Source organism: Harpia harpyja, chromosome 4, assembly GCF_026419915.1.
Source record: "Harpia harpyja isolate bHarHar1 chromosome 4, bHarHar1 primary haplotype, whole genome shotgun sequence".
NCBI classification, from domain to species: Eukaryota; Metazoa; Chordata; class Aves; order Accipitriformes; family Accipitridae; genus Harpia; species Harpia harpyja.
In genome coordinates, this window is record NC_068943.1 from 6,507,597 (window position 1) to 6,534,655 (window position 27,059).

At 40.0% G+C, this 27,059-nt stretch overlaps 1 protein-coding gene across 1 annotated transcript in view; it reads right to left on the reverse strand.

Annotated features, from left to right (window-relative positions):
• Positions 1-26,182, reverse strand: part of DNAJC3 (DnaJ heat shock protein family (Hsp40) member C3) — a 37,297-nt gene extending 11,115 nt beyond the window's left edge. Inside the window, exons 1-9 of the mRNA XM_052785765.1 lie at positions 26,007-26,182; positions 19,504-19,614; positions 16,310-16,434; positions 15,132-15,206; positions 6,615-6,767; positions 5,121-5,302; positions 2,877-2,996; positions 1,081-1,186; positions 854-974 (exon numbers count right to left, since the gene is read on the reverse strand). Of these exons, the coding sequence (XP_052641725.1) occupies positions 854-974; positions 1,081-1,186; positions 2,877-2,996; positions 5,121-5,302; positions 6,615-6,767; positions 15,132-15,206; positions 16,310-16,434; positions 19,504-19,614; positions 26,007-26,088 (1,075 nt within the window). The 5' untranslated portion in view covers positions 26,089-26,182. The remainder of the gene's footprint in view (positions 1-853; positions 975-1,080; positions 1,187-2,876; positions 2,997-5,120; positions 5,303-6,614; positions 6,768-15,131; positions 15,207-16,309; positions 16,435-19,503; positions 19,615-26,006) is intronic.
• Between the last annotated feature and the right edge of the window lie 877 nt (positions 26,183-27,059).

A 27,059-nucleotide genomic window follows, 5' to 3' on the forward strand; every position in this document is an offset into this window, starting at 1 on the left:
ATTAATGGAACTAGTTTTCTGCAGATTTAAAGCCTACAAGTCCTTTCTCTCGCCACATTTGACTAAAATAGCCCAATGCTTCAGAAACTGCTGCATGACTGAGCACAGTGGCGGAACAGATTGTCCAAATTTCCATCTTAAGCCTGGTTTCTTGTGGAAATGAGATTCACTAAATTAAATTTTGAAGATTTTTTTATAGCACATTAGCACTTAGTACTCTTAAAGAAGCTAGGTAAGAACATCATCATGTACGCAGACACCCGCATTACTCAGTCCCTACCTTCCAAGGCTGTAGATGGGACCACGTAACAGTATGCATTTTATGGAAACCCTGTATGGAAAATGCAGCCACAGGAGCTGAATCAGTTTACTGGTCTTAGCAGCACTACAGAGACACATGGAGGTGAAGCAATGGCTGTTATCTTCCTCTGCCCTCAACATATGCTAGGGGATAGAACAGTATTGTTTCATGCTGCCATCTAAAGACATTGAAATGAAGTTCCTAAAATGGATTTACATCACCTTAATTACCTTCTATCTCTAAATGGAATTGTCTGACATTACTGATTAAATAAAATGTGTTTAAGTAAGTTGAGTAAACTGTAGTCTCATAAAACATCCTGAACATACCTACTGTTGTAAAGACAACTCTGCTGTAGATAAAAACCAAGTACATTCCACTTATACTAATCAAGACAAAATTACCAGCAGATATTTTTGTAAATCTGCAACTACCAGCATTGATTAGGTATAACAACATAGTGTAGAATCAAAGTGCACGTTAAAAAATTTTTGAAACACTGACTGCATTTTAAATGCCCACAAAGTATGTGCGAACAGCATAGAAGCGTACCTTCTTCATATAGGTCTTCCAGCAGATAAGCTTCTGCTCTGTCTTTCAGGGCATTCACATTGGTTGGTTCCAGCTGCAGAACTTCTGTACAAACTTTTATGGCTTCTGTAGCCTGCTGATTCTAGAGGGGAGAAAATAAAACAGTATTCATGTAGATGTGGGGTTTGGGGGGGGGGGGGGCGGTGTTTGTTTTAAAGAACTTTACAGAGAGAGATAAGCAGAATTACCTTTGATAAACAGTGGCAGATCCTCTCTTTGGCACGAGTAGCATAAATTGGGACTTCTGGCTCAGTTTTCATTACAGAATCATATTTATTGATAGCATCTTCATACCTGTTTAAATCATAAAGATAAGCATAATATCATGAAATGTAATAACTATTTCAGGGTGTTGGGATTTATTTACAAATTTTAAAATTCACAGATTTTCACATCCTTCTAGCAATGTACCTGAACTTTAGTAGTCTTAAAGGTGTGCTGTGACACAGTATGAAGAAAACATGCAGCCACTTCAAGAATTACATCCCCATTCCCTTTTCTGTGCTATGAGACAGAAAAGCAGGCACTATGCGTGGCAGGCTTTTGCAGAAGATAACTACCATCCCTCACCGTGCACAGACAACAGTCTCTAGATTTGCCTCCTGTTCAACACACCACTCTGCACTTGGAAAAAAGCATCTCCCTCTCTGATACCCAAGACAGACTAAGTCTGGAGTCTTGCTGTAAGCACTGTACTATTTGTATTTCTTGGTGCGAAAAAGAAAAAAGTTCTTTGTGCCAGCTTGCATCAGGCAGTTGGTTTCTCCCTTCCTTCTCTGCAAGCCACGTAGTAAAACATATTTTTGCTGTGAAGGTTTCAAAGATGCTGAAGTTCCACAGTCTGAGTAAGAAACAGATTAGAACATTCACCTAAAAATGCAAATGAACCATTGAACCCATGAGTTGCTACAAGCTAGGAGAAATTCAAGCTCTCAGAAGCCTCCCTGAAAATGTGCTGATACTAGATTAAATAGAAGACTAAAGTGAAAAGAGTCCAAACGCACTGCTGACTTAATAAAACTGTCCTCAGTTATGCTGATTCACATTCCTGATGTACCTCATTTTAAAAAGCCACCTTGACAATGTTTAATCACTTGTTAGGGGTCCTTACAGTTGGATGCCATGTGCTTGGGAACATGTAAAACTGAAATAAAGCAACAAGGAGAAGAATACAGAGGCGTGGTCTATCATTTAAGAGGGTGCATAAAAGAAGCCCATCAGACAGATCCACTTTTGCTGTCAAGGCACTGCAGAGTTACTAAGTGCTTTCAGTCTAAAGATGTGGTCCTTTAATCACAGCATAGTTGAAGTTGGAAGGGACTTTCGGAGGTCATCTGGTCCAACCCCCCTGCTCAAGCAGGGCCACCTAGAACAGGTTGCCCAGGACCATGTCCAGACAGATTTTGGGTATCTCCAAAGCGGGGAGACTCCACAACCTCTCTAGACAACCTGCACCAGTGGAAACGAGGGGGTGGTGGGAAGCATTTCCCTGTGTTCAAATGGAATTTCCTGTTTTGGTTTGCACCCATTGCCCCGATCCTGTCACTGGGCACCACTGAAAGGTGCCTGGCTCCACCTTCTTCGCACCCTCCCTTCAGGTATTTATATACATCCATGAGATCACCCTGTAGCAGAGAAGGCCCAGGGGAAACAGTCCCAGCTATCTCAGCCTTTCCTCACAGGAGAGAGATGCTCCAGTCCCTCCATCATCTTAGTGGCACTTCATTGGACTTTCTGTCTCAGCAGCTTCATCTCCACAAAGAAGTTAAGTATGCAAAGAGAAGACAGTGGCATCAGAAGGAATCAGAATAGGATTGTCACTATGTGAGTCAATATTTATTCTGATTGTAATTTGAGAGCTGTGCTCAGTTATCCACTTCAACTGACAGCTGCAAAAAGCATCACTTAATCAACTTCTCAATCAATAATAAGTTGGCACCTCAGTAGTGACTTTTTTTTTTTTAATATAGCAGTGAACACTTACCTGCCTTCTCTGATGAATTCTTCTGCTGACTCGATCTGCTTATTGAGTTTCTTTACTTGCTTATAGAGAGAGAAGCATTGCTTATGGTCTTGGTCCAGCTTCAGACATTCCCGGACTTCACTTTTCACAGGGAGGTAGGGAGGAAAAAAAAATTAAAACAACAAAACACCAGAACAGAAAGACATCATCACACATTATGAAATTTCACCTAGAGACACAACGCAGCATCTATAAGCTGTCCAGAACAACAGTTGACTTCTTTACACAATCTCTCCCTTCATCCAAAAATGAATTTCAAGTGAGACCAAAAAAAAAAAAAATCTTCCAGAACATACAGGGATATTCATCTGGTTTTGTTTTTAATTATTTTGTATCATCAAATATGCAAAGATTGAGAAGTGTTACATTAATAACTGACTAAACAGCAGAAGAAAAATATACCCTGGGAAAGAAATTATATTCAGCAGTTATCAGATACAACTGATTGTAATTTTCCTGTACATTTAACTCAGCTATATTACAAAATAACTACGTAGAAGCGTATTTTATGGTGCCTGAAACAGGCAAAGCTCAGCTAAGACCCAAACCTCCTCCTGACGAAATCTCAGCCAAGCCTAAGCCTGACTTTTCACTGTGAAGACTGTTTAATCAGACTCTGATTAGGGCAGATACCTCTTAAAATAGTCAAAAGTCTTTAAGAAAACCTCCAAAATGCAATCATATGAAGGAATAAAAAGTTTTGTATCATATAGAGTCATCATAGCACAACCAAGGTGTTATTTTAAATATTTCACGATTTATCATGCTGTATATCATCACATTTTCCGTCTCAATTATAATGATTACAGCAAACAGAAAGAGATCACAAAATCTTATTTTGTTCCTAAGCACAGACAAAAATATCTATGACTTCAAAATCGTTAAGCTTGTAAAGGTAAGGGGAAGAAACTAAGGGAAGGACAAGATTAATCACTCAGCAAGTCCAAAAGCTATAGAACTGTTTCTTAATATATCTTATGATGCAAAAAAAAAAAAAAAGTATCAGAGAAGAAGAAAGAAAAGAGGCTTATCCCTTCATTGTGATACTATTCTGTTCTTCAACAGCTCTCTCAATTGTACGTATAAAAATCTTAAGATCCTCCTTTAACAGGAGAAGTCCATGTGCAGATTTCAGAGAAAAAAAAAACAAAACACCACCTGCATCACTAGGCTATATGATGGCCAGCTACCAAAAGTCACCACAGAAGTGACCTATGAACTCCAGAGATTAAGTATACTCTGGAAAGGGGATCCCTAATGCAAACCAATTAGTTATTTGGCGTTTACTTTTGCCCAGCTATAAAATGAATTTTTGCAGTTATAATCACATGCAGTTTCCATTCACCAGCCAAGAAAAGAAACTCAAGCTATTTCAGTTCCCTTCACCTCTTATTGAATAGATTCTGTGGCAGAAACCATACTAGGAGGAGTCTGGAGATGAAAGTAGCACATCTGAGATGATGAGCTGCACAGAAACCACTTGTGTGCAAAAAGAAGGATTACACCATCTGTCCAGCTAAGCACAGAGTATGAAGTTAACAGTCCAGATTGGGCAAGGGCAGTCATATGCAGGACTGTCAAGGGACGTATGGGAAAAACACCTTAAATTTCACTGAATATGAATAAAAGCGTAGGGCATTACCAAAAAATCATCCAAAATACTGGACACTGTCTGCAAGAATGAAATTTTGACAGCTCTGGATCCCCAGCTCCTCATACTTGGGATGCTCCTGTACTTTTTATTTATTCTCAAGCTTGTAACCTTTTGTTTCCATTCTTGAAAATAAAAATCTAGCCCCAAGACTTAATGCATACATTTTTTGTTTGCATTGTAAATGTAACTTGAATGGAGGTTCAAGGTTAAAAAAAGGCTCCACCAAAGCAAGCTGAGAGAAGCACTGTCTTCTAGGATGGAGAAATACAATAAAGGCAGTAAATATAAGCAACTCTGACGGACCTGCACTACGGCTTCTATTTAAGTAAACAAGATGGCTAGGAACCATCAATGGCCAGTGTGCTAAGATTAAACACAGTGTCTTCACTGCCAGTTCTTAGCTTCTGGAAAGGACCTTCCTTAATCAGACCCAGACCACAGTTGCTACTCCATCCAAAAACCAGACAACATAGATATTCACGGTTTATCATGACCCATATCATCACATTTTCTGTCTCAATTATAATGATTACAGCAAACAGTAAAATTACCTGAGTGACAATTCATGGTCCCCCAGCTGATAATATATTCTGCTGATTTTATAGAAGGCTTCAGTGTTATCATTCTTTAATTTGGCAGCAGCTTTCAAGTCACTAATAGCTTTGCTTGGTTCCCCTTCCTTTATATAACACTCAGCTCGAAGTTCCCGTAGCTCTGCATCCCAAACACAAACCTTGAGAAATCAAAATTAAAGCTTGTTTTTGGTCCATAACACTTCACTTCTTTTCCTCCCCAACAAAAGAAAAATCCCATTTAATTTTACTTTGCCAACTGCAATAGCATAAGGTTCAAGCTGCATGCAGAGCTCATGAAATTAGCATCTCTGCTTCCTGGTGGATGCTGTGATGCACCTGCCCAAATAGAAAACAAAGGCCTGAAAAATTTGTAAATGATTCAATGAGCTCATGCAGGGAGATGAATTAAATCTACTGGCACTGCTTAAACTGGGACAGTCTGTTAAGCCCTCCAGGGAAGGATATCAGAATCATAAATTATTATATCTTCCCAAAAGAACAGGGGTAATGAACAGCAAGGACCAAGCTGTCAGTTGTCCTCTAGAAAGAAGCCTGTGGGCAAGATTCAGCTACGCAAGATTTGACCTTACTATCCAGATTTTAAAGATATATACAGAAGCAACGATGTCACAATATAGCAAGAATAATAACTTAAAAGGAATTGCCTATCATAATTTGGTTTAGAGAATTTATTCTGGGTCTTATCATTTGTTTGTAAACCATTTTAGAGAATGAGGCTTTTCTGCTCTTCCACCTTCCCTCCCCATAAACGAACTCCCACACTTTGGCAGTTTCTTCACCAAAAGCTAAAATGTTGTAAATTCCAAGTCAACAGTGTTAATTTGTACATGAAGAGTGCAGTTAACCATCTTTTACTATTTCTAGATGACACACAAAATGCCCACATGATTGAGTTATTTACACTTACACGATCAGACTACCTATAGTGATTAAGATTCAACAAATACAGATATCTAAGGAACAAGCTGAAAATCCAGATATCTATGTACATTTTTAACTTTGTGATTTTTTTTTGATCTTTTGTTACTTCACTTTCAAGACAAAAATTGCCTGCATATGGGCAATGAAAAACCTATATGAAAAAAACCTACACCACCTATATTTAGCAAAACTTCATTGGTCTGAGAACAACTTTTTTCCCAGCTTCCCCAAGAACACTAAACTGTGGAAAAATGGGAAAGTATAATCAAGAAAGTTACCCGTAACAGAAGTTTGGCTGAAATTGTATCTTTAACCCAAACTACAAGCTATTATTTTGACTTTTTTTTGCAGCTGGTGCTCAGCATTCTCCACTCTCCAACTTCATTATGGACTCATGGTGCTCAGCAAAACTGAGCCAATTACACCAAGTGTTTTCACATCAGTGAAGAAGTTATTAAACAAAAATACACAGATGTCAGACAGGAGCTCTTACTTCCTTTTCACAGTACCATTTTACTTAACACTTACTGCCAAGATTTCATCAAGAAGAGAAATAGCGGCTTCGTAATCCTCTTGCTGGTAGGCAGATAATGCTTGTGAATGCAGGCGCTGTAGCTCATCAGATTTTGTCAGCTGAGTCTGGGCTTCTCTTTCTTCATTATTGCTAGGATTGGATTTGAGCTGCAAACATCAACGAGGAGAGAGACTGAAATGCTTGTTCAAAGATCTCTTTTTGACCCATTAATAACCGTATCATGGGGAACTGACTAAAGCTGCAAATAAAGCAAAATTAGTTTTAAAATTCCACTGGAAATGTTTCCAACTCCAAACTTCAGGAAAAAAGACAGACATTTTTAGCTTCAACACAAGTTGTCAGAAGTCAGAGAAATCTAATTCCTCCCCCTACCATGCTTGATTATTTACCATTGGACACATCATACACAATAGTCATTGCACCCCCATCACCCGCTGGAAGTCAGGGACCTCTCAATTGTAGCCTAGTTAATTCATCCCTCTGCCAACAGTTATTAAACACTGGATTCCTCAGAATCAGTAGAAAGTATATCCACATGGCATAATCATGTATCTCACTTTAAGCACAATACATATTTATAAATTCATGACAGAACCAAATGCAACATGTCACAGATAGTATTACTGTAAAGCTGTGTTTCTTATGTTTTCCCCAGAAAGAGTGGCTACAGCAGCAAGTTAAGATGCTACAGGTGGAGGAAAAGCTCAACTGGGATCAGCTGGGAATTTACACACTTTGCTTCACATATAGTTTTAGACAAGTCTGAAGTTTTGTCTACAAAGACTCTCATTTCTCAGACATCTCTGAGCAAGCAGAAGGGGTTACACTGTACTTGCCTTCATTTGTTTAGGCAGCTTTGTATTTTCAAAGAAAGTAAAAAAAAACCCCAAATCTCACAGCCAACTCTGCTACCACCCAGTAAGACAAATATGGGTCAGGAAGAATCTCAGCCATTCCCTTGCAAAGCCAAGAAGTCATCTGTAAGATTAGTGTAGTCTGAATAATGCACCAGCTTCACACTTGTTGCTGATCAGAATGACTTCCAAAGTTTTAAAAGGGACAGATCAGCAGGACTTGAAAAAAAAAAAAAAAATTTTTTAAATTTTGTTTGGTTGATTTAAAATCAAAACTTGCACTACCTTGCATTTTATACACAGAATGTTGACTGAAGTTACTGAGTCTTCAAAGTCATCCAGTACTTTTTCTTTCCTCCTTTATCTCATAGTGGCCTCTTCCCTTTTTCTCATCAGCAAGTTCTTCAAACACTCATATTTTGTGCTTAAGTCTCTAGTGGAATTCAACATCAGCCCTCAGAACTCCTTTAACAAAATTTCCCCTGGTTCTAACACTTAAGTATATGAAAGGAAAAAGCCTAAATGCAACATCAAAAACATGCACAGATCCCACCTCTGTCTTAGATTCTTCATTTTAAGTCTTTCTGAACCTTATGCAGTTGTTTCATTTTACTCTGGCAAAAATCAAGTTGTACTTAGACCTGAAAATTCTCCTTTATCCCCTACACTGTCTTTCAGCAAGAAGAGAGGAATGGGATCAAAGAGTTTTCTTCTTTGTAGGCTGATTCCTAATGTAAGTCTCAAAAGCTTTTCTTCTGGTTAGAACAGACACTCTGCCTATAAACCCCTGATGCTGTGCATCTTCTTTCTCCCCCAAATCTGGAGCTTGTAGTAGAGGCAAATTTCTGCACCTGTAATTTTAGAAGTTCCAAGACTACAGAACTCTGATGTTCTGAACTCTTCAGTTCCAACTGACTTTCTTAATTTCTCCCTCAATTTCTCAGCATTTTCCTCTTAAAAATAAAGAGCTTTTGCTATGGACTAGCTTTATGCTTCTATTTAAACTTATCTCACAGTAACACTGCACTCTTTAGACACACAGTATGTTTCCTGTAATTTATTTGGAGCAAAACGTTAGTGGAAAATGAAAAGCAGTGTTATAATCATACAGACAAGTCCAATAGTAATAAAGAACATTTGAGTGAAACATCCTAGATAATTTTATGTAGTACAAACTGTACAGTTAACAAAGGGAAAGTTTTCAAGCTATCATTCAAACTAAAGCCATCAAGCATTTGTGTACTACAGTAAGATGAAAATATACACTCAGAAACTCTTAATAAGTAATTGCTTATGTTTTGCTATGATGTTTTCATCAGTAACATTAAAGCAAAAAGAAGCCTGTTCATTCAGCTCCCAGAAAAAAGCTGGAAATGTGATGCAGTTGTTTGATACACTCATTTTCATTTACTTCCAGATTTTTTTTCTGTCTTTTTGCCCTGTGATTGAAGGACTGTCACATCATTATCAATAACTAATCACATTTCAATTATTTTTCATTTTCCTGTGGAGCAGTAAGCTTGGGGGTAACAACTCAGAACAACTACTAGCACTAAGTGTGCTAGATTTCCAAGAAAGGAGCGAAATATTAAAAAACCCATCAGCTGAATTTAATACAGGTCTAAGGCAAACTCCTCTACATGCTTCATCAGTGGCCTCAAAGCACAAAGTCAGAAGCTATGCTCCGCTAAGTTCTGCTGGACAAGCACACTGCTACTGGTGAACATGTTCTCAGCACATTATCCTTTGCTGTCTTTGAGGTTTACTTCATTTGGATTAGAACATTAAATTAGTTGCAGTTTAAGTTGCAGCAACGAGAGCTAGCCATCTGCTAACAGCAGCTTTCATTCACTACCAACACCCCTGCCAAACCTGCACCTAACAGTGCACCTAATACAGGAATGGCTTTGTTACTGTAAGTAACTTTGCAGCCACGTAGTCCTACATCTTCCTTTGCAATGGCCCGCTAACAATACACAGAAGTTGGGCATTTAGTACAGCAGTTCTAATGAAGAATAGTTACAATCACCTTGAGAAAAAAACCCAACTCAAAATCCATACTCTCAAAGAGTACAGATTGAAGATCCACAGACAATTAATCTGTAGCATTTGAGTATCTTAGTATGTGTTATAAACAGACACTATCAACTCAAAAAACACTCTTAAATACTGTTGTTTAAAAAAAAAAAAAAAATATTGTTAAAACCCCAAAACGTTACGGACACACTGTTTCTGTACCTTGCTTACAGTGGTCCAGTGCCACTAGCATTGGCATACATCTACACATTCCAAAGCTGTTTTATTTTCCTGCTCTTCAAACTGGTAAATACACAATGAAAAGAAATCGATTAGGCTTGTGAAAAACATTGAGGGGAACTCAAAGAACCTCCATGGTTTGTGTTATCTAAGATCAAGACATCCACTCACTCAAGAACAGTGCAAAAAGGAAAGCTCTGCACTGGCAGAGCAATATATTACGTAACACAGCTACGTTAGAAGGAAAAAAGCAAGGAAATATTTAAATAACTTTTATTCTTTACCCAGGAAGCTACAGATGAACACAGTACCACAGAGGAATGTATATGGAAACAATTCAATGTTACTTTGATCTAGTTAGGAGAGCTTCAAATACCCAACCCAAGATTGCCTAGTAACTTACTCAAATCCGGTTAACTTACAGTGCTGTAAGATGGTCTCCTCCACATACACCCAAAATAGTATTACTACACATACCAACCAACCATGGAAAACTATTGTCCAGTGTATTTTGCAACAGCCAAGGGCTTCTCTGGATTAGAAGACAATTTGCAGATGTACAGTGCTCAGTCACTTGGTCTTGGCTGACACCTAGTGGAGCTGGAAGCAGCACCTTCACTTTCCAGCTTTTAAGTGTTTATGTTTCCAAGGAAGACAGAATTGCATGTTTAGGGCACCTCAATTTACAGTATTTATTGCAACAAACTGCAACTGTGAACATTACAGTAAGTTTAAAAAGAAAAAAAAGATAATTTAAAAAGAAATATGACAGCTTGGTCTGTTCCACACTTCCCAATAGACTAGGCAGAAGTTCTGTTCTATTTTTGTGCCTTCTACAGAATTCAGCAACTCAAATGCTTGTCATTTTCTCTAGGACACAAGCAGGGTCACAGACAATATTACAAGGCATATACAATGGGCTGCCAGGACTTGCATTGCTTTTGTCACCTTTTCAGAAGGCCTTCCATCAACCAAAGTATACCAATATTCCTTTTATTTTCACTAAAAATCACATGCTTAAAGGTAAAATAAATATTCCAGGGCTTTCATGGATTGAAGCCTTAGCCTTAGTGAGTGTTGATGTGCCCACAGATCTGTCCTGTTGACTCCTGTTACTCAGAAACTACTAACCAAAACAGAAGGAACCTGATATTAAAGCATATGAACACTCAACCAAAGTTGGAGCAGAGAAATAAATACTATTCATATACTGTGAGCAATGACTTTCTGAAGTCACCTAAGGACTTGTGCTTAATCCCGGTTCCATCCTGGGCACTCTGAACACAAGAATTAGACTCCTCTGCTGACACCTGTTGAAAGTTTTATTACCCTCTAGGTCCTAGATTCCCAAACTGGTAGCTGAGTTGCAAAGGAAAAAGCTAAAGAGCTTCTAAAGATTAATGAGTTGTGATTCTGTACCGCTAGACAGAAAAAAAATCTGGCCCCTGTAAGGAACATCATCAGTTTGGTGCATCTGTTGACCAAAAGAAGAGGTTTCTAGAAATGTAGTATTGCTTAACATGTCAAGGCCTAAGTCTGAATCACACCCTCTATCCAAACCTCGTGATTAATTTTCAGCCAACAGGGAAGTACAGAGTAGGGGAAAAAAAAAAAGGGGGCAATCTGAAAATAACATATGAAGGCTGGGGTCTCAAGAGGCTCTGCTCCTTTCCAGTCAGGTATTCCCACTGCCTGCTCTCACACTGGCACTGCCTCACAAGACAGCCAGTACTGATATGCCACAGGGGGGTAGAAACACCCAAACAGAGAAACTACTCCGCTTAGCAATCACATAACTTTAAAAAGGTTTAGGGTGCTCATGAAACTTTTCCCACATACTATAAAACTGTGTAGAAAGAATCTAAGGGTATGAAAACTTTTTTTTTTTCCATAGGTATAGACTAAAGGATAGTTTTACTATTATATGTACAGAATAGTTTCAATGATTCTTTTAAGCTCTATACAAAACTGCCGCTGTTACAAGGTGGGAAAGTTTACCTGTGATCCTCCCCTTCATTTAGACAGGCTGAAGTTTTCTTACTCTTTCTCTCCCTCAAAAATGACTGCATGTCCTAAACTGCTGAAATACCTTTCAAGGAACATGACTCCAAGAGGAGGAATGGGAATTAAAAAAAAAGATTTTCAGAGTCTCCACTGGGATTCAACAGACTATATACGAGGAGAAAACAGCATTTTACAGGCAGCTCATTACATCAGTCACCTTGCAGTTCTGGTAGGCATGGAAAAAACCACTGGTGACACTGACTCTTAATGCAAGCATCATACAGGGAAGTACAAACCTTCTCACTCCTACATGTCTGTCCTTGAGTAGTCCGAGTAAAATTACTCTCCTTAGTTTCCACACCCTGACCTGGTTTCTCCAACTCAAAAGTGGGGAGTATTTTAAAATCTGATCTACTCCCTTGAAGTCAACACCTGACCCAAACAAACAAACGCTTGTGTGAAATCACACAAGAGAGAACACATCTACTGTCATTCAAGGGCATACAATCTACTTCAAACAAGAAAGCCCATCTCATCCACACAACTATTTCCTCAGGAAAAAACTTAACACTGAAGGTAAAAACTCTCTACATTTAACCCCCCGCAATTCATTTCTGTAAGCATATGACATCCTCAGGACCACCTATTCTAGGTAACATCCTGAAACCCTGCACAGTAAAGGAAGTAGATTATTTTTCTTCCAATTAAGACTTCCCTTTCAGTGAAGGGGGATGGATGGGGTGGAGGCTTGTTTTGTTTTTTTTAAATACAGCATTTCCACCACATCTTTCCATGATACTCAACTTCTGCCACCTCAAACATATGACAAGGCTGCTACATGCCTACTGACTCAGTGACTGCTTGCAGATTAGAGCCTATGCACTACTAATGCAGGATGGCCCAAGTTCTTCTACAATTAAGCTCCAGATATGGACACCAAAGTTTGCTGATGTGCTACATGCTTACCCAGAACGAGAGCATTCTAGTTCGCTGATATCCAACCTAGCCAAGTGAGAGGCTAGAGGGCTGTTCAGATCCTGACCTACATTTATTCAGCTGAAGAGCAGAATAATAGATTACATACTCTGTTCACATGTAAAACACACTATTTTAGGTATCCAAGTCCACAACTAAATTCTAGCCTAAAAGCTATTGAGATCCCACTTGCGTTTTTTTGTGCCATCTCTGCCCTAGTAGCAGAAGGAACTTTCATTTCAAAGTACAACTTACTCCTTTTGGCTTCTTGACTACTGACTTACAATATGAGTCAAAGCTTCCTAGTGGCTACTATTTACCTTGCCCCTATCACTTTTGGTAGCAAAGATAAGGTCTGGATGCAAAAGTCTTGAAATCATTTAGAAAGCTATTCAATCTCTAACAGCCTTCCTCCTTCTCTCCTCCCCTCTCACTTAGAAAAATACCCCAAAGAAACACAGAACGTTAATACAATACTGTGAAATGTGACTCAAACTTCCTCTCATCTTGAGATTAAATGCAATTTCCTATTTAAATGCAAACATACTGCCAGAGTACACTAGGTATTTTAATCTACACACAAAGAACTGGCAGGATAATCAGACTGACTATCTGAAAGATTCAGAAGAAAACAAGGGAAGTCTCTCAAAGAAGTATGTGTTCTACTTAAAAGATTCAAGGTATGTAGGATAACTTAATCCCCTCCCCCATATGAATAAATTAATCCATTACAAATGATTACTTTAATATTGGCTTATTTTGCTTGAATATACTGTCCTTAACTGAAAATTGTGCTTTTCAAAACAGACTGCTTGCCATATTCCCTAAGTATGTAGGCAATATTGTTTGCAGAACCAAGGAAACTGGAAGTAAGATTGAGGACCAATATGGTATCTTAAGTCACCTTTTGAGAAGAAACTCTGTTCTACTTCAGACTTAAAACTTGACTGAAGACTGAAACTATTTGACTGACCAAAGGCAGCAATCTCGTTTTTTGCAGCTGGTTTCGAAAAAAGGCAAGCTACTTGACAGTTGACTGGAAAGCATTACCATATGCAGTATTAAGCAGTACTCCAAGAAACAGTAACTGCCAAAAGATGCATACACAACTCAGAATCAACACTGACATCATGTACTTGCCATTGCAGCAACTATGTCCTCAGTCAACCAGAGCTGAACGACATTCTCCCACATCTGCAAACAGCAGAGCTGCACGGCAATCAGATGTGCAACTGCAGACCACACACGCCTAAAACTCACTGAGGAAGCAGCAATAGCCAGAGGAGCCATGGCTATGTGAATTTCAGAATAAGCTACTGCAGCTTCGCTACAAACACAAAGACTGCCTGGTGCATTTATTCCTGCAAGAGTCATTCCTCCCAGCTGCCCCGCAGAGTGTACAGTGTAACTGCTCTGGTTTTGTCATACATACTCACTAGTAAGATTTCCAATTAAACATCTGCAATCTGCAACACAGAACTGCTTTTCCATCACACTCCTCCAAGAAAGCCAACAAGACAGCATCAGTTACACTTGCAAATTCCGGGGGTTTTGGCATAAGGGACATGCAAGCTGTTCAAACTAGCAACTCTTGAAGAGAAGCAAGAATAAGAATGAATCATTTATTCTCATGCTTACAGAAATTTTGTGCAACAGAGAGAGAATCGAGTTTCACATATTCTCTGAGGAACTTTGTTCTGGGGTTAGATCAGTTTATTTTTGCAGTCTAAGACCAAAATGCACAAAATACCCATCAAAAAAAAAACCAAACCAACCCAAGTGAGTTTTAGGTGGGTAATACCCAACTGTGTTTGTATGGGAACTCTGGACACTACCTGATCATGGAAAGAAAGTACTGTCAACATATTCATGAAAGATGGAGAACTCCTCGACAGGTAAGAAAACATGCGGATGCATGCCACTGAAATTAATTGATTTTTAACAGCCCAGTGACTAAATTAAGAGTGCAGGATCCTTCTGCAATTAGTGAAGAGAAATAGGAACCTTCAAAGGTTGATCCATGAAGCCCCTAGTGATTTCCCAGGGTGACCCAAATATAGTGATGTAAAGTAGGGTTCAATTATGTACTTTGAGTCCCATGTCACTTATCCTTTCTTTCTGAACGAAGATTGATCCCTAGTATAGGTGTCATCAAGCAGAGATCATGAAGTGCCAGGCACGCACACAAAAAAAAGAGACTTTAAAGTGCTGCGCACATCAGGCAACACCTTCCGATTTCATCTTCATCGCTGCATTGCAACTTTGTCATTTATTCATCCAAGGTAGCTTAGCTACAACACCTTTAAAGAACAGGAAAGACAAACTCAGGCGTACATATACATATGCTCTACAGCATCTACAGCTGCAATGAGACCTTGGCTCAGAGCTCAACCTTAAAAGCAGTGATGTAGTTCAACTTACCACATTTTTGAAGTCATCCTCTGCTTCATCAAATTTTCCTTGCTTGAGCAGTAAGTGTCCTCTCTGTAATCTTGCCTGAAATGAAATACGGGATAATTTATTTTCACTTATAAATTGGAATTCAGCAAAGTATAAACATAAGCTTCAGTTTCCTTTAGCAGGAAAAAAAAAAAGTTTCATTTTACTACAGATAACGAGCTGAAACAGAGATCACAACACCCATTCTTTGTCTTCTCAATTTGACAATGTTCTTACGAGGACTCTTTGATGGTAAGGTATCACTCTGCACCAGAACTGTGGGACAAAAAGCAGCCACAGTTTTTATGAGCAGCTGCAACTCATGGAAAGAACTCATTTGAAGAGCTGCACAAAACAAAGCAAATGTTTACCTTACAACACTTTCCTGATTATAACTGCTTATAGATTTTAAGAAATCTGCAGAAATAATAAACAATTCCCACACTTAATTCTTCCACTAAACTTTCAGAATAATAGAAGCTATGTAAAAGGACAAGTTAATGACTTAGAAGATTTTGATTTATATCAGTATTTTCATACAACAATGAATTTAACATTTGCTCCTTCATTGTAAGGTATACAGGACATGCTGCTGCCCATGGAAAAGGGAGACAAGAGAATCAGATGGAGAGGACTCCAGCATCAGTCTCCAACTACTGAGACAGTCTCCGCATACAGTATGCAGAAGTGAGAAAGGGCTAAGTAAATCAGAACTTGCAACAATCCCATAGGAAGGCAGGGAGATTAGGACAGTTGTTGTGGAGAAGAGATGCCTCAAACAAATGCTGATTAAGACAGAAGAAAAACAGAGGCATCTGTGAGCTCTCTCTCCACCCCCTACCCCCCCCCCGGCAGAGAGCATAGCCTTGATGACTGAGAGAAGAATAACCACAAGTGACAGAAGGAAATTGTTTAGCAGAAATCCACGAGGAACATGAACTTAATAAAACTACTATTAATTGTTAGAATAACTGGCTAGGCTGTACTCAGCATAGTTGCAAATTCAAGCACATACATCACTGCTATTATTTTATCCTATTTAAAGCCTTTTGAGTGATAATGTATTTTCTATTTCTGTTTAGCAAAATCTGAAAAAATAACCTTCTTCGAAGCAGGGGTTTTTTTACGCTTGAACAATTTTCAATTCCAGTAATACTTACTGATGTGAAGTCCTGCTTTAATTCAACCACTCTGCTTAAATCACGAATTGCTGCTTTAGATTTGCCCATGGCTAAGTACACTGTGGCTCTTCTGTAATAAGCAATGTAGTTATCAGAGTCTCCCTCTGTAAGTGAACGAACAGTAATCAGAATACTATCTCAAAGCAACTGAAACTTTGGGTACAGCAAAACTGTAATGACTAAAAATATATTATCTGACTTTTAAGCCACTGGAAAAAATGGTACATATCAATAAAACATAACATTTGTAACATTATCCAAGCAGTATTTTCTATGCAGTTTAATTATTTAACAATAAAGATTACAGAAACACAGTAAATGCCAAATAATTAAGAGTACTGAAGGTGAAAGATGTACACATTTTTCAGCTTTGTACAGGAGAACAGCCAGTACGTACTAACGCTTTATCTCCAACTGCAGGCCTACATTTGAAAGCATGTTAATTCATCATTCTCCATCCCAGCCCCTGTCCATCATACAGGATGCAAGCAAATAATCCCAAAATGACCAGTATGTTAGTCCAATGTCGTCACAGACGTATAAACCCTTTACATCGTCCATTGAAATAACAGCAACTTCTTTCTTTAATACTGAAGTGGGCACCAACACCCCCTCTCAACGGCATACAAACGCATGTATATTATCAAAACCTGAAGGCTAACTTCAAGGCCCACACGTTCCATGTTATCTGCTGGTCAAACTTCCAAGATACAGCAATTTTAACACCCTCTAGGCTACCGCATGTATGTACACCCTTACAGGAGGCAAACATCAGTCTCTGAAACCAAGAAGAATTTTCTTGATATTCTTCTCTATGCAGTATTTCAAAGAAACATGTGACATTTACTGTGACCTCTCAAGGAACGGTATCTTAGACCACCTAAACAACCACATGCAGTAGAAGACAGGAAATTTTTTACTGTGCTATTAAAAAAAGAAAATCATCAATCCAGAATTTGTAGAGAACATCATCCGTATCTGAGGAACAAAACAAGTATTTCTCTTCCTCACCTTATTTGAGGTTAAAGTTGAACTTTAAAATAAATGGAACAAATAGCATTGCCAAAATCGTATGGTCAGTAACCGAGCTTCATAGCTGGCCACCTCCGTTACCAAAACACTAGTTCAGTTCTCACTGGAAAATGTATCTGCACTCTTCCTCTACAGTGCCTTGGCTGTGGAAATGCTAATGTCCAGCACTGAAATCTAATACTACTCCCATGCTGTATGCCACCTTTTATGTCAGCATTATTGACATCAAGTAAACTCAAATGTTACTGCCTTTAAAAAAAAGGAAGTATTAAGTCCTACTGCATACAACTAGATGGGTGGAGTAGGCACAAATCAATAGCTGAAATTAAGGAACTTTATTAATACACAAAGGATGAAAGACAGGAAAGAGCTAACCCAGAAAGCACGTTCCAGCACCAGATTATGATCTTTCTGACAATCAGAATACAGTTTTGCCTCAGTTCCCCAGTAACAGTAATGAACAGCAATTGACATTTACCCAGAGAGAAGGCATAAGCCGTCAACTTGACAGGATTGCAGAAAGAGTTGAAAATTTAACTGAAGAGAAAGAAAATGGACAGAAGCTTTCTTGTATTTTAGATGTTTGCAAAAAAAGAAAAATAGGCTGGCTGAGACAAGACAAAAAGATCTATTTACCTCACAGTCTACAATGATGCAGTACAGGCAACAAAGGATTAGAAAAATTCCTTCTCCCCTCATCTACACACACAGTAGGCAAATCATGCTTAAAATCTTTCCAAAAAGGCAAAATACAAAGAAGAAAGAGAAGTCTGATCAAAGTTTAGGCAATCAGGCTCAAATCAACATACAGCTAAGAATCCCATTAAGGTCACAACACCGCAGTTATACCAGCTGCTCGAGCACTGCTGGCAAAGCTGAGGGTTTCACCCTATCCAGGCACCTCACTGCTCATCCCACCTCACACCGCTGCCACTTTTGCACCACCACCAGCATTTGCACGGCAACAGACTGAACTGGACTTTTCACCAAATCCAAGTTAAAGCTTGCCAACCAATGATAAAGGAATAAACCACGTTGTAACACTAACCCTGCTCGGATCCCACGGGAATGCTTTGGCAGTGACACACAAGGCAAAAGGAGTAACAGACCACCTCTTGGTGGAATGAGGAGCTTCCATATCACAGAAAAAGAGGAAGTTCCCCCCTCCACTCCCTTTATATAAGGGAAGTTGATCTTAGAGAACTCACAGAAAATATCAGTAACTCAGAATCAGCAGATATTTCATTTACATATCACTATTAGACCAAGGCATAAATAGAAAAGTCTCTACAGTATGACTCATTAAGGTGTAACACTTTGGTATTATTCTTCTCACAGATAAAACGATGCACTTGTACACTTTATAACAAAGTCCAACAACGTAAAATAAAAAAAACCCATGCAATTGAGAAACTGTAGTGTTAGTGGACACTGCTCTTCACTGGTGCTGTCTGTCTCTACACTTCAATTAAAGGATCTTAACCAGCAAAGTTGCTTTAAAATTTATAGAAACAAACATTTAACTTCTCAGTTTGTTGAAAATGCAGAACACCAAAACAAGAACTCACTCACTAGTTGAGTATGAGAGAGGAACAGTTAATACACTCTTCAGTTAATATACTCTTCACTACCAGTTCAGTATCTCAAACTTGTAGCATCAGTTTCACTGAGGTTATCACCCACTTCAAGATTAAAAAAAAAAAAGGACTATTTTAAATGTTGAAATGGTTACAGTGCTGGAGAGAAGAAAGCACGGATAAACTCAACCTTTCAAAGACATACTTTGAAAAATCTCATAAAGATGAAACCTAATCTCGATGGGATTAGATACAGGGAATACCTCATCAAACGATACCACAGTCAATTATAATTGCTTTCACACAGCTAGCTTGCAGAGCAGCAGTGACGTAGTGTTCATGTATCATGTAGTTAATTTAACAGTTTCTTTTACCAAAACATAAATATTCTACTGCATCTCTGTTGGCTCCTGTCCAAACTGCTGCATAAAGGTGCCCCAACTTCTGTGACACATGGAATGCAATTTGCAAGAAAGCAGAACACTTAATGAAGCAAACAGTAGGACAAAAGAACCCACACCCAAAGGTATTTCAGTGCAAGAGTCACTTTCATGAGATACATACCTATAGCCGCATGAAAGTGAGACAAAGCATCTGCTAGCTGTCCAGCAGCCAATAACTTCTTTCCCATTTCAAGTTGTTTATCTACTTCTGCATTTATTCCACATTCAGCTCCTTAAAGAAAAACAAAAAGATCAAGGTTTTGAATGACCAGTTTGATTACACCAAATGCATATAGTGATAATACAATACATAAAACAGTTATTGATGTAGAGGCAGAAGTCAGATCTTCTCATACTAAAACAACTTGCAGCCTAGTAAACACATAGCGCATCTTCCCTGTCCCAAAAAGGATGTCAAAGTAAATCAACACTGTAAAGCACCGCATTCCAAGACGACACCAAATATGCATTTCTATGCCTGTCTATATAGTCAGTAACATACTTTTGCACATCAAGCTTTATACATCAACTATAAAAACAGTTTCACAACATTTCTGTATGGGCTTTCAACTTCAAAAGAATCTGGAAAAACACTTATAATGCACATACAGCAAATATAAAAAGACTTTAAGTTAAATTTCATGATGCTACTGATAACTTAGGACTCAACTGAGAACTGTTAGCTACCTCAGAGGTTGGCTTCTCATCTACTGCACTTTTGTCTCATCATTTCCAAGGCAAACTGTTTCCAGAGCACAAGTTTTGATATGAACGATTAAAATTCTCATTCCCTTTTCATTTAACCGGTAGTGTGGACATCTTACTAAACTGGTATGTTTTTTTGAAGCGCCAGTTTTAGTTTAAAGCTAATAAATTGCTGCTGCTCAACCAACAGGGAAAGACTGTTGTTGAGAAGTAGCTGAGTGCAAGTACATACTGTACATACATCAACTCAGGCACAGAGGTTTTTCATTAGTACTGCTTCCAACGTTCTTCAAATTAGGACAGAACTTCACTACAACTTACCAGCTTATGACTATTAAAACTTTCACACTATAAACAGTTTTCTTTCACTAAGAACATACCCTATGTATATATTTAAGCACAGTAATATATTAAAATCCTGAATAAATACATTACATTAGAAAACAATGAACTACAACTACTAGGAATCAATTTCTTTCACTCAGGTTTTGTATCGAGCTAATTCAGATAGGCGCTTGAATTAATCTTAAGTACAAAAATGCAGCAGCACTTTGAAGTCCTTTCTTAGAGTCTGAATAAAAATGTTACACTACCCAGACTGAACAAAAATACATCAAAAAAATCTCACACTGAAAGGTGATTAAACAACAAAGTATTTGTAATGAAAGAACAGTAATTTCTGATCACCAAGATTTTAGAACTAGGAGCTCTCACCACCTGGGATCTTAATTTAATTTTCCTTTCCTACTCCTTAATACAGTTCATAATTCTTTTAATTCCACATTGTAAGAAAATCATTGAGCTGTCTACACTAAAATGAACAAAATGCCCTCTGTATCCACTGGAAAAAGCTCCATCTACTAAAAGATTGATAATAATTCAGCAAAATGGATTCAAGGGCTTCAATTCAATAATTTGTTTCAGAACAATGACAGCAAACAAATTCCTTTTTTTAATTAATGGAAGTGACTTCATAAAATAAGCCCCAAATCTCCAGTCAGTATTTTTTTTGTTTGTTTAAATAGATGAAGTTAAAATAGTAACTACTTAACATGTAGTCAATGTGGGGATCTTATGAAACAATGCATTTTAAAATCCATTCTAGGTATGTATAGCTCTAATTAATTTACATTATATATTATTATATATATATACGCACAATATAAAATATACATAATATAAATAGTGCCATTGATAGTGGAGAAGTATTTATTGACAGTAATTTTTTCACACACAGTATTCTACTTCAAGGTAGCTTTTATGTGAATGTCCAATTTTCAGAAAAATGGACATTCTTCTTTGCCACTTTGCTGCTTCTTTAGCTTAAAGCTTTGATCACCAAGTAGTCCAATGTCCTCTAAAATGACAAAGCAAGCACTGGAGGGAAAAAAACAAACACCAACACAACAAGAAAACCAAAACAAAACTGGAAAACAAATGCACTACAAATTTCCCTGGCTTTGGAAGTATACTAGCAACAAATCAGGTATCAAACCACAAACAGACTGAAGTATTTAACATGAGCTAAAACAAACAAAAAATTCTTAAGCTTCATCCCTCCTGTCTCACCACACATACGAATATCTGAAATCTTTCAAAACTTGTCAGTTTGGAGTGATATCCTGGAAGTGGGCTGTAAATTACTCTTTGATGAACCTTCCATCCACCTAAACATGGCATTCAATTTTCAGAGTCTCAAGCATCTGAAGAAGCGTCCTTGTTTCACAATTAGGCACACCAGGATACCTCCAAGAATAGATTTTCCACAATAAGATGTACCTATACAATTCAGTGTCTTTCATACACATTATGTTCACTACAGTTTTACAGCTACATAATACTTCAGGCAGGAAAGCCATCTTTTTCAAGGAAAATACTTAAGATAATAAATAAAGGAAGTGAAAAAGGTGACCATTAATAGTAAACAGGTAAGTAATAAAAGCAGGAGCAACACGGATAAAGAAATAAGGCAAACTGTGGAGGACTATAGGTACCCTGCAGAACAAGGCTAATTACACTAGACATACATTAAACCTTGGCTCTGAAAGTTGCTGAACATCATGAACTGATGTAAGAATCTCCAGAAGCAGCCAGTGTAACCATGATGCAAAGTGACATTTACCTTAACTACTCAGGAACACTGTACGCTGACCTGATAGTTGGGCTGTTTGTTCATATAAATCTATTGCTTATTCATTTTCCGGCTGTAGGCAAACAATTGCTCTAAACAAACCACCCCACAGTAGACATCTGAAAACTGTTAACACAGGCACAGGAGTCTAAGGACTCAAACTCTCTGTAACCTATTTGGATGTCTATTCACTCTTTAGTCTGGGAACAACATAGGGACTCAAGTTCAGCCGGAGGAAAAAAACAAACCAACCCCACGGAGCAATTTCCAACAGATGGACAGTCATTACTGAGCTGGATATCAAGGGCCCAGCACTACAGCTGAAGTAGCTTTGTATGCTCCAGCAAGAAAATAAATTTATGCAAGAGGTATGCAAGCATACTGTTTATTTTTAAAACCTCCAAGTCTTTTAATTTTAATATTATTTCTAAAGGCTGCCTAATTGTTATCTGTTCACCAAGGACCTTAAACAACCACACACAAGAGCCCCAGCTGTCAAATCAAGTCAGATATTCCGGATAAATTCAGAGTCTGTAGTCCTGGCACTAATGCAAGAGGGGAAGAAGGAAAGAAAAAAAAAACCACCAAAACACAACAACAGAAAAACCAAAACCACCCAACCAAACCCAAACTACTCCCAGGTAAGAATTGGTACCAGCCCTGACAACTCAAAGGAAGTCACACAGAAGGCACGTGAAAGATAAGCAGGTGCAGCTAACCCGTTTTTCCAGTTAAATACACTCACTGCAAATAAATTATAACTTCCTCATAGGATTTTTGTTTTATTAGAATAACTAGTGCTAATATGTGGGTACCTAAGTATACAAACTTCAACTCTATCCTCATATAATCAGTCACATCCACAGTGTAAAAAGCTTAAGAAAAGCCTCCAACCTGAAAACAGTTTTAAGATTTTACATTTGCCTACACACTCCTCTTTATCCCCTGTAGAATTTCCACCTACTATTTTTTTTTTTTAAATCTTGATGCCAAGCTGGGTAACAGAACTATGAAAATAAACAGAATTAGTTCCAACTGTGTACCAGAAACAGAATTGTTTCAAAGACAAAAAAGAAACATGCATGTTGCTAATCTTAATTACAATGATCTAAACTTTTTTTTTTTTTAACACATAAAAGAGAGCTTGATGATTGTCTTGTCATGTGAGTGCGACATCCTGCTTTTGGGGTGTTTTTGGATCAGAATGACCCCGTGTTTAGCATAACAAGTCTTAAGTTTGCTGTTATTTTTAAACAGGTTTGGGCTTTGTTTTGGCTTTGTTTTTATGTGTGTTTGCAAGTATGTTTTTCAATGACAAGACTGAACAAAGCAAGAAGTGGACGAGCAACCACAGTTTCAGGAGCAATAAGAAAAGGCTCACAAGGAGCCTCAGAACATCCAGTTGAGCCATGTGTACCTTCCACCCATCAAGTTTTTACACCCTCCGTTTGCAAAGAAAGTTGGTAAATATAGCTAAGAGTGGCAAACCAAAAAGCCACCCACACCTCCCCAAGTATCCTTTGCTATTTGAGGGGAAAAAAAAAAAAACCAGAACCTCCCAAACTCAGGACAGAAACATAGGGTGTGGGGGATAGGGGCGAGAGAAACACTTAAGGCTAGCGGTCTGACAATAACAAACCGAGCTCTGTATACTCAAAGCCCATATCATCTTCCCCTTATTACATTTCTGTTCTTTTACTACCAGGAAGGAGAGGGGGAAGAGGAACAATACTCCTCTACCCTCTCAGTTGCCTCTTTTTGTTGCAGTTAGCGTGGACAGACAGCCATAAAGGATGAATCTTCCCAAGAGATGATTTGTGTCAAATGGGAGCTTATTCAGCGCAAGTCGGGGTATTTGAAGAGGAGGAATTCGGGAAACACAACAGTAAGGGCTGAACTGCAACCTGCCACATCACCAAGTATTCAAAAACCTTTTTACTGAACTCGTTTACCAGCCAGATATAAATTAGTACTCATAGATATCAACTGTAAGATACAAAGTTAATACAAGCCACTGTTCCACTGAGTCATGAATCAGATGGCACAAGGTAGACTTCTATTATCAAGACAGCAAGATGCAAATTTAAATGTGAATACAAACACCCTTGAGTTCAAAGACTAGTAATATCGGGGAAAAAAAAACAAACCCAGATACTTAATGTAATCCCCCTAAATTCCCTAACTACATACTCTGGAACATTAACTCATGAACTAAAACATTAGTAAGTTCAGTAAGTAAGATCCAGAACCATCACTTCTCAGTCTGTTACTGTACTGTACATCTTTATTAATTGAAGTTAAGAAAATATATCCCAAATTACGAAATGTGGCTTTGTACACACAGCCATTAAACCATATACTTGAAATAGGTTGGCAAATCCAAACAAAAAATCCTCAGCAGGAACATCACTGCCACAATCTTAGGGAAAAAGTAGTATACTTTGACCACAATTGTTATTTTTCCTCTAACACTACCAGAATACACATCCCAAAAAGGAGTTCAACACCACAGTATGTAGCCTTATACTACAGAGCATCTTTGCCACAGTATGTTCCCGCTGCCACTCGGCCCGCTGAAGTATTCATTAGTTCAGCACATCAACTGAATTTCTAATGTCAAGCCCGGGTCAGTCTTAAGTCTACGGGACTTATTCTGACTATTGACAGCTTCAGTTCCACTTCAGTCTGCCACTGCCAGTTAAACAACGTTCCTCTGACTACGTGCACAATTGTACAACCAAGTTATAAATTTAACAGAAGCTTGTGAATAAAAGTTTGGCCATACAGGTGTTGCTGACAGTGTACTCTGAAAGTAAACAGGCCACACGAAGGGCAGATAAACTTCTCTGCTGAACTTCAAATACTAGTGGTGAGAGGAAAAAAAATAAACAAACCAAAATCCACAACAAAAAAACATAAACGAATACAACACAACTGACGAAAGCGTCAGTGAACATGTAGGTCTGGCACTAATAAAGGCTGCGGCAAAGGAAGACCACTGAAAAAAAGCCTTTGAACTTGGCAACTGCACAAAACTCATAGAGAAGTGAGAAATTCAAGGCCAGTACGGACCTGGCCAATGCTGTCACACAGTTGCACTCGAGGACACGACGATATTTCCAAGCCCTCACAGTAGCTGGCACCCTATCAGCAGGCCACGGAAAACGAAGCGCACATCAAGCCACCTTAAACAGCACCGCCAGAATTCAGATAAAAACAAACAGGTTACGAGCAGCGTAACATTACACACCCTCCGCAACAGCCCTGATGAGGTGGCAGTCCTCTACCTCCTTCTTCCTCACACCCGTTCCAGAAATACTCTCCCCCGCCCCCCCCTCCCCGGGACGTCCACCGGGGGCGGCCCCCGGCCCCCCCCCCCCCCGGCCCGGCCAGCCCAGCCCCTCGCAGCGCCTGCCTCAGGCCCTCCGGCTCCCTGCGGGCAGGCCGCAGCCCCGCCGGCTCCGCTTCGCTTCTCCACCGGCACCTCGGCCCGGCTATGCCGGCTGCCCCACAGCCCGGGCGGACACCCGAACACCCCCAACCGGCGCGACCGCCGCCCAGAGCCCGGAAGGAGGGAGGGCGACCGGCTACCAGCTCCCCCCGCCCCGGCCAAGCACCGCTGCGGGCCCAGCAGCAGCCCCGCCTCAGGCTCGCTTTCCCCACGCCGGGGAAGCGGCAGCCGCCCCTACCGCCACACGCACCCCGGGCCAGGCCGGGCCGCAGCTCGCCCGCGCCCCCTCCCAAACCGCCGGCAGCAAGGCGTCGTCCTTCCCCCGGCCCTCGCTCACCCTGGTACTGCAGGTCGAAAAGCACGAGCAGGAAGGGCAGCGCGGAGCCCAGGCGGCCGGCGGAGGCCGCGGGAGACACCATCTCCGCCGCCCCCGTCCGCGACGCCCGCGGCGACAGCCCGGGCCGAGGGCTCCAACTTCTCCGGGGTGGGTCGTGGGCGCCTCTGATTGGCCGCGCCCGCCCGCCCGCCCCTCGGCCGAACGTGGACGGGGAGTCAGGCTGCACGTCCGCTGCCGCCGCTGAGCCTGCGCGAAAGGAAGGGGGTTCTCCCGCCCCCTCCCCGCGCATGCGCAGGAAGGCGGAGCGACGGCGGCGCGCACGGCGGGGTGCCCTCACAGGAGATGGCGGCGGGTCAGACCGCCAGCGGGAAGAGTAAGCCCGGAGGGTGCCCGTCTGCCTCTGTATTTTTATCTCGTGTCTTTTCACCCACCCCCTCCTACCGCAGCCAGGCTTCTCCTGGGGTGAGGAGGGCTTTGTTCCAGGCCCGGGTTTAGCCCGCCGGAGGGTGCTCTGCAGGTGCTGGCAGGCCTGGAGAAGGAGGCGGGCTGCTTGGCCCCGGCCAACCGGGGAGTGAAACGGCTGGCGTCGGGGCTAATGGAATGAGTTTAACACTTGTCAATATAAAGGGCCACCTTTTGGGGTGCGATGGTTGTCGTTATCCTTCATTGTCCAAAGACGGTATCTCTGGACTGCTCCTGGTAGAAAAATCGGGCAGTAAGTCACAAGTAGATTGATCCTGGTTCTTTATTGCTGTGGCTGACCTAGCCATAGAGCAGAGGAAGGCAAGTCAGTTTTAAAACTCCACTTGGCTGTCCCTGGGGGACAATCCTGTTCTCCCCTGAGGCAGAGCAACAAAGCCAAGATAGTCAGCATGGCCCTAACTGTATGTTGACCTCCAGGCATGCCAAAAAAGTATTAGGGAATTTACCAGACTGCAGAAAAATCAGTATTTTCATGCTAGAAGTTTGTATCGTATTGGTTCTGTAAATGGAAAGCAAAGCCTGTGTCAGATAGCCTGCAATCTAACACATTTTTGGAGACCTCTTTTTCAC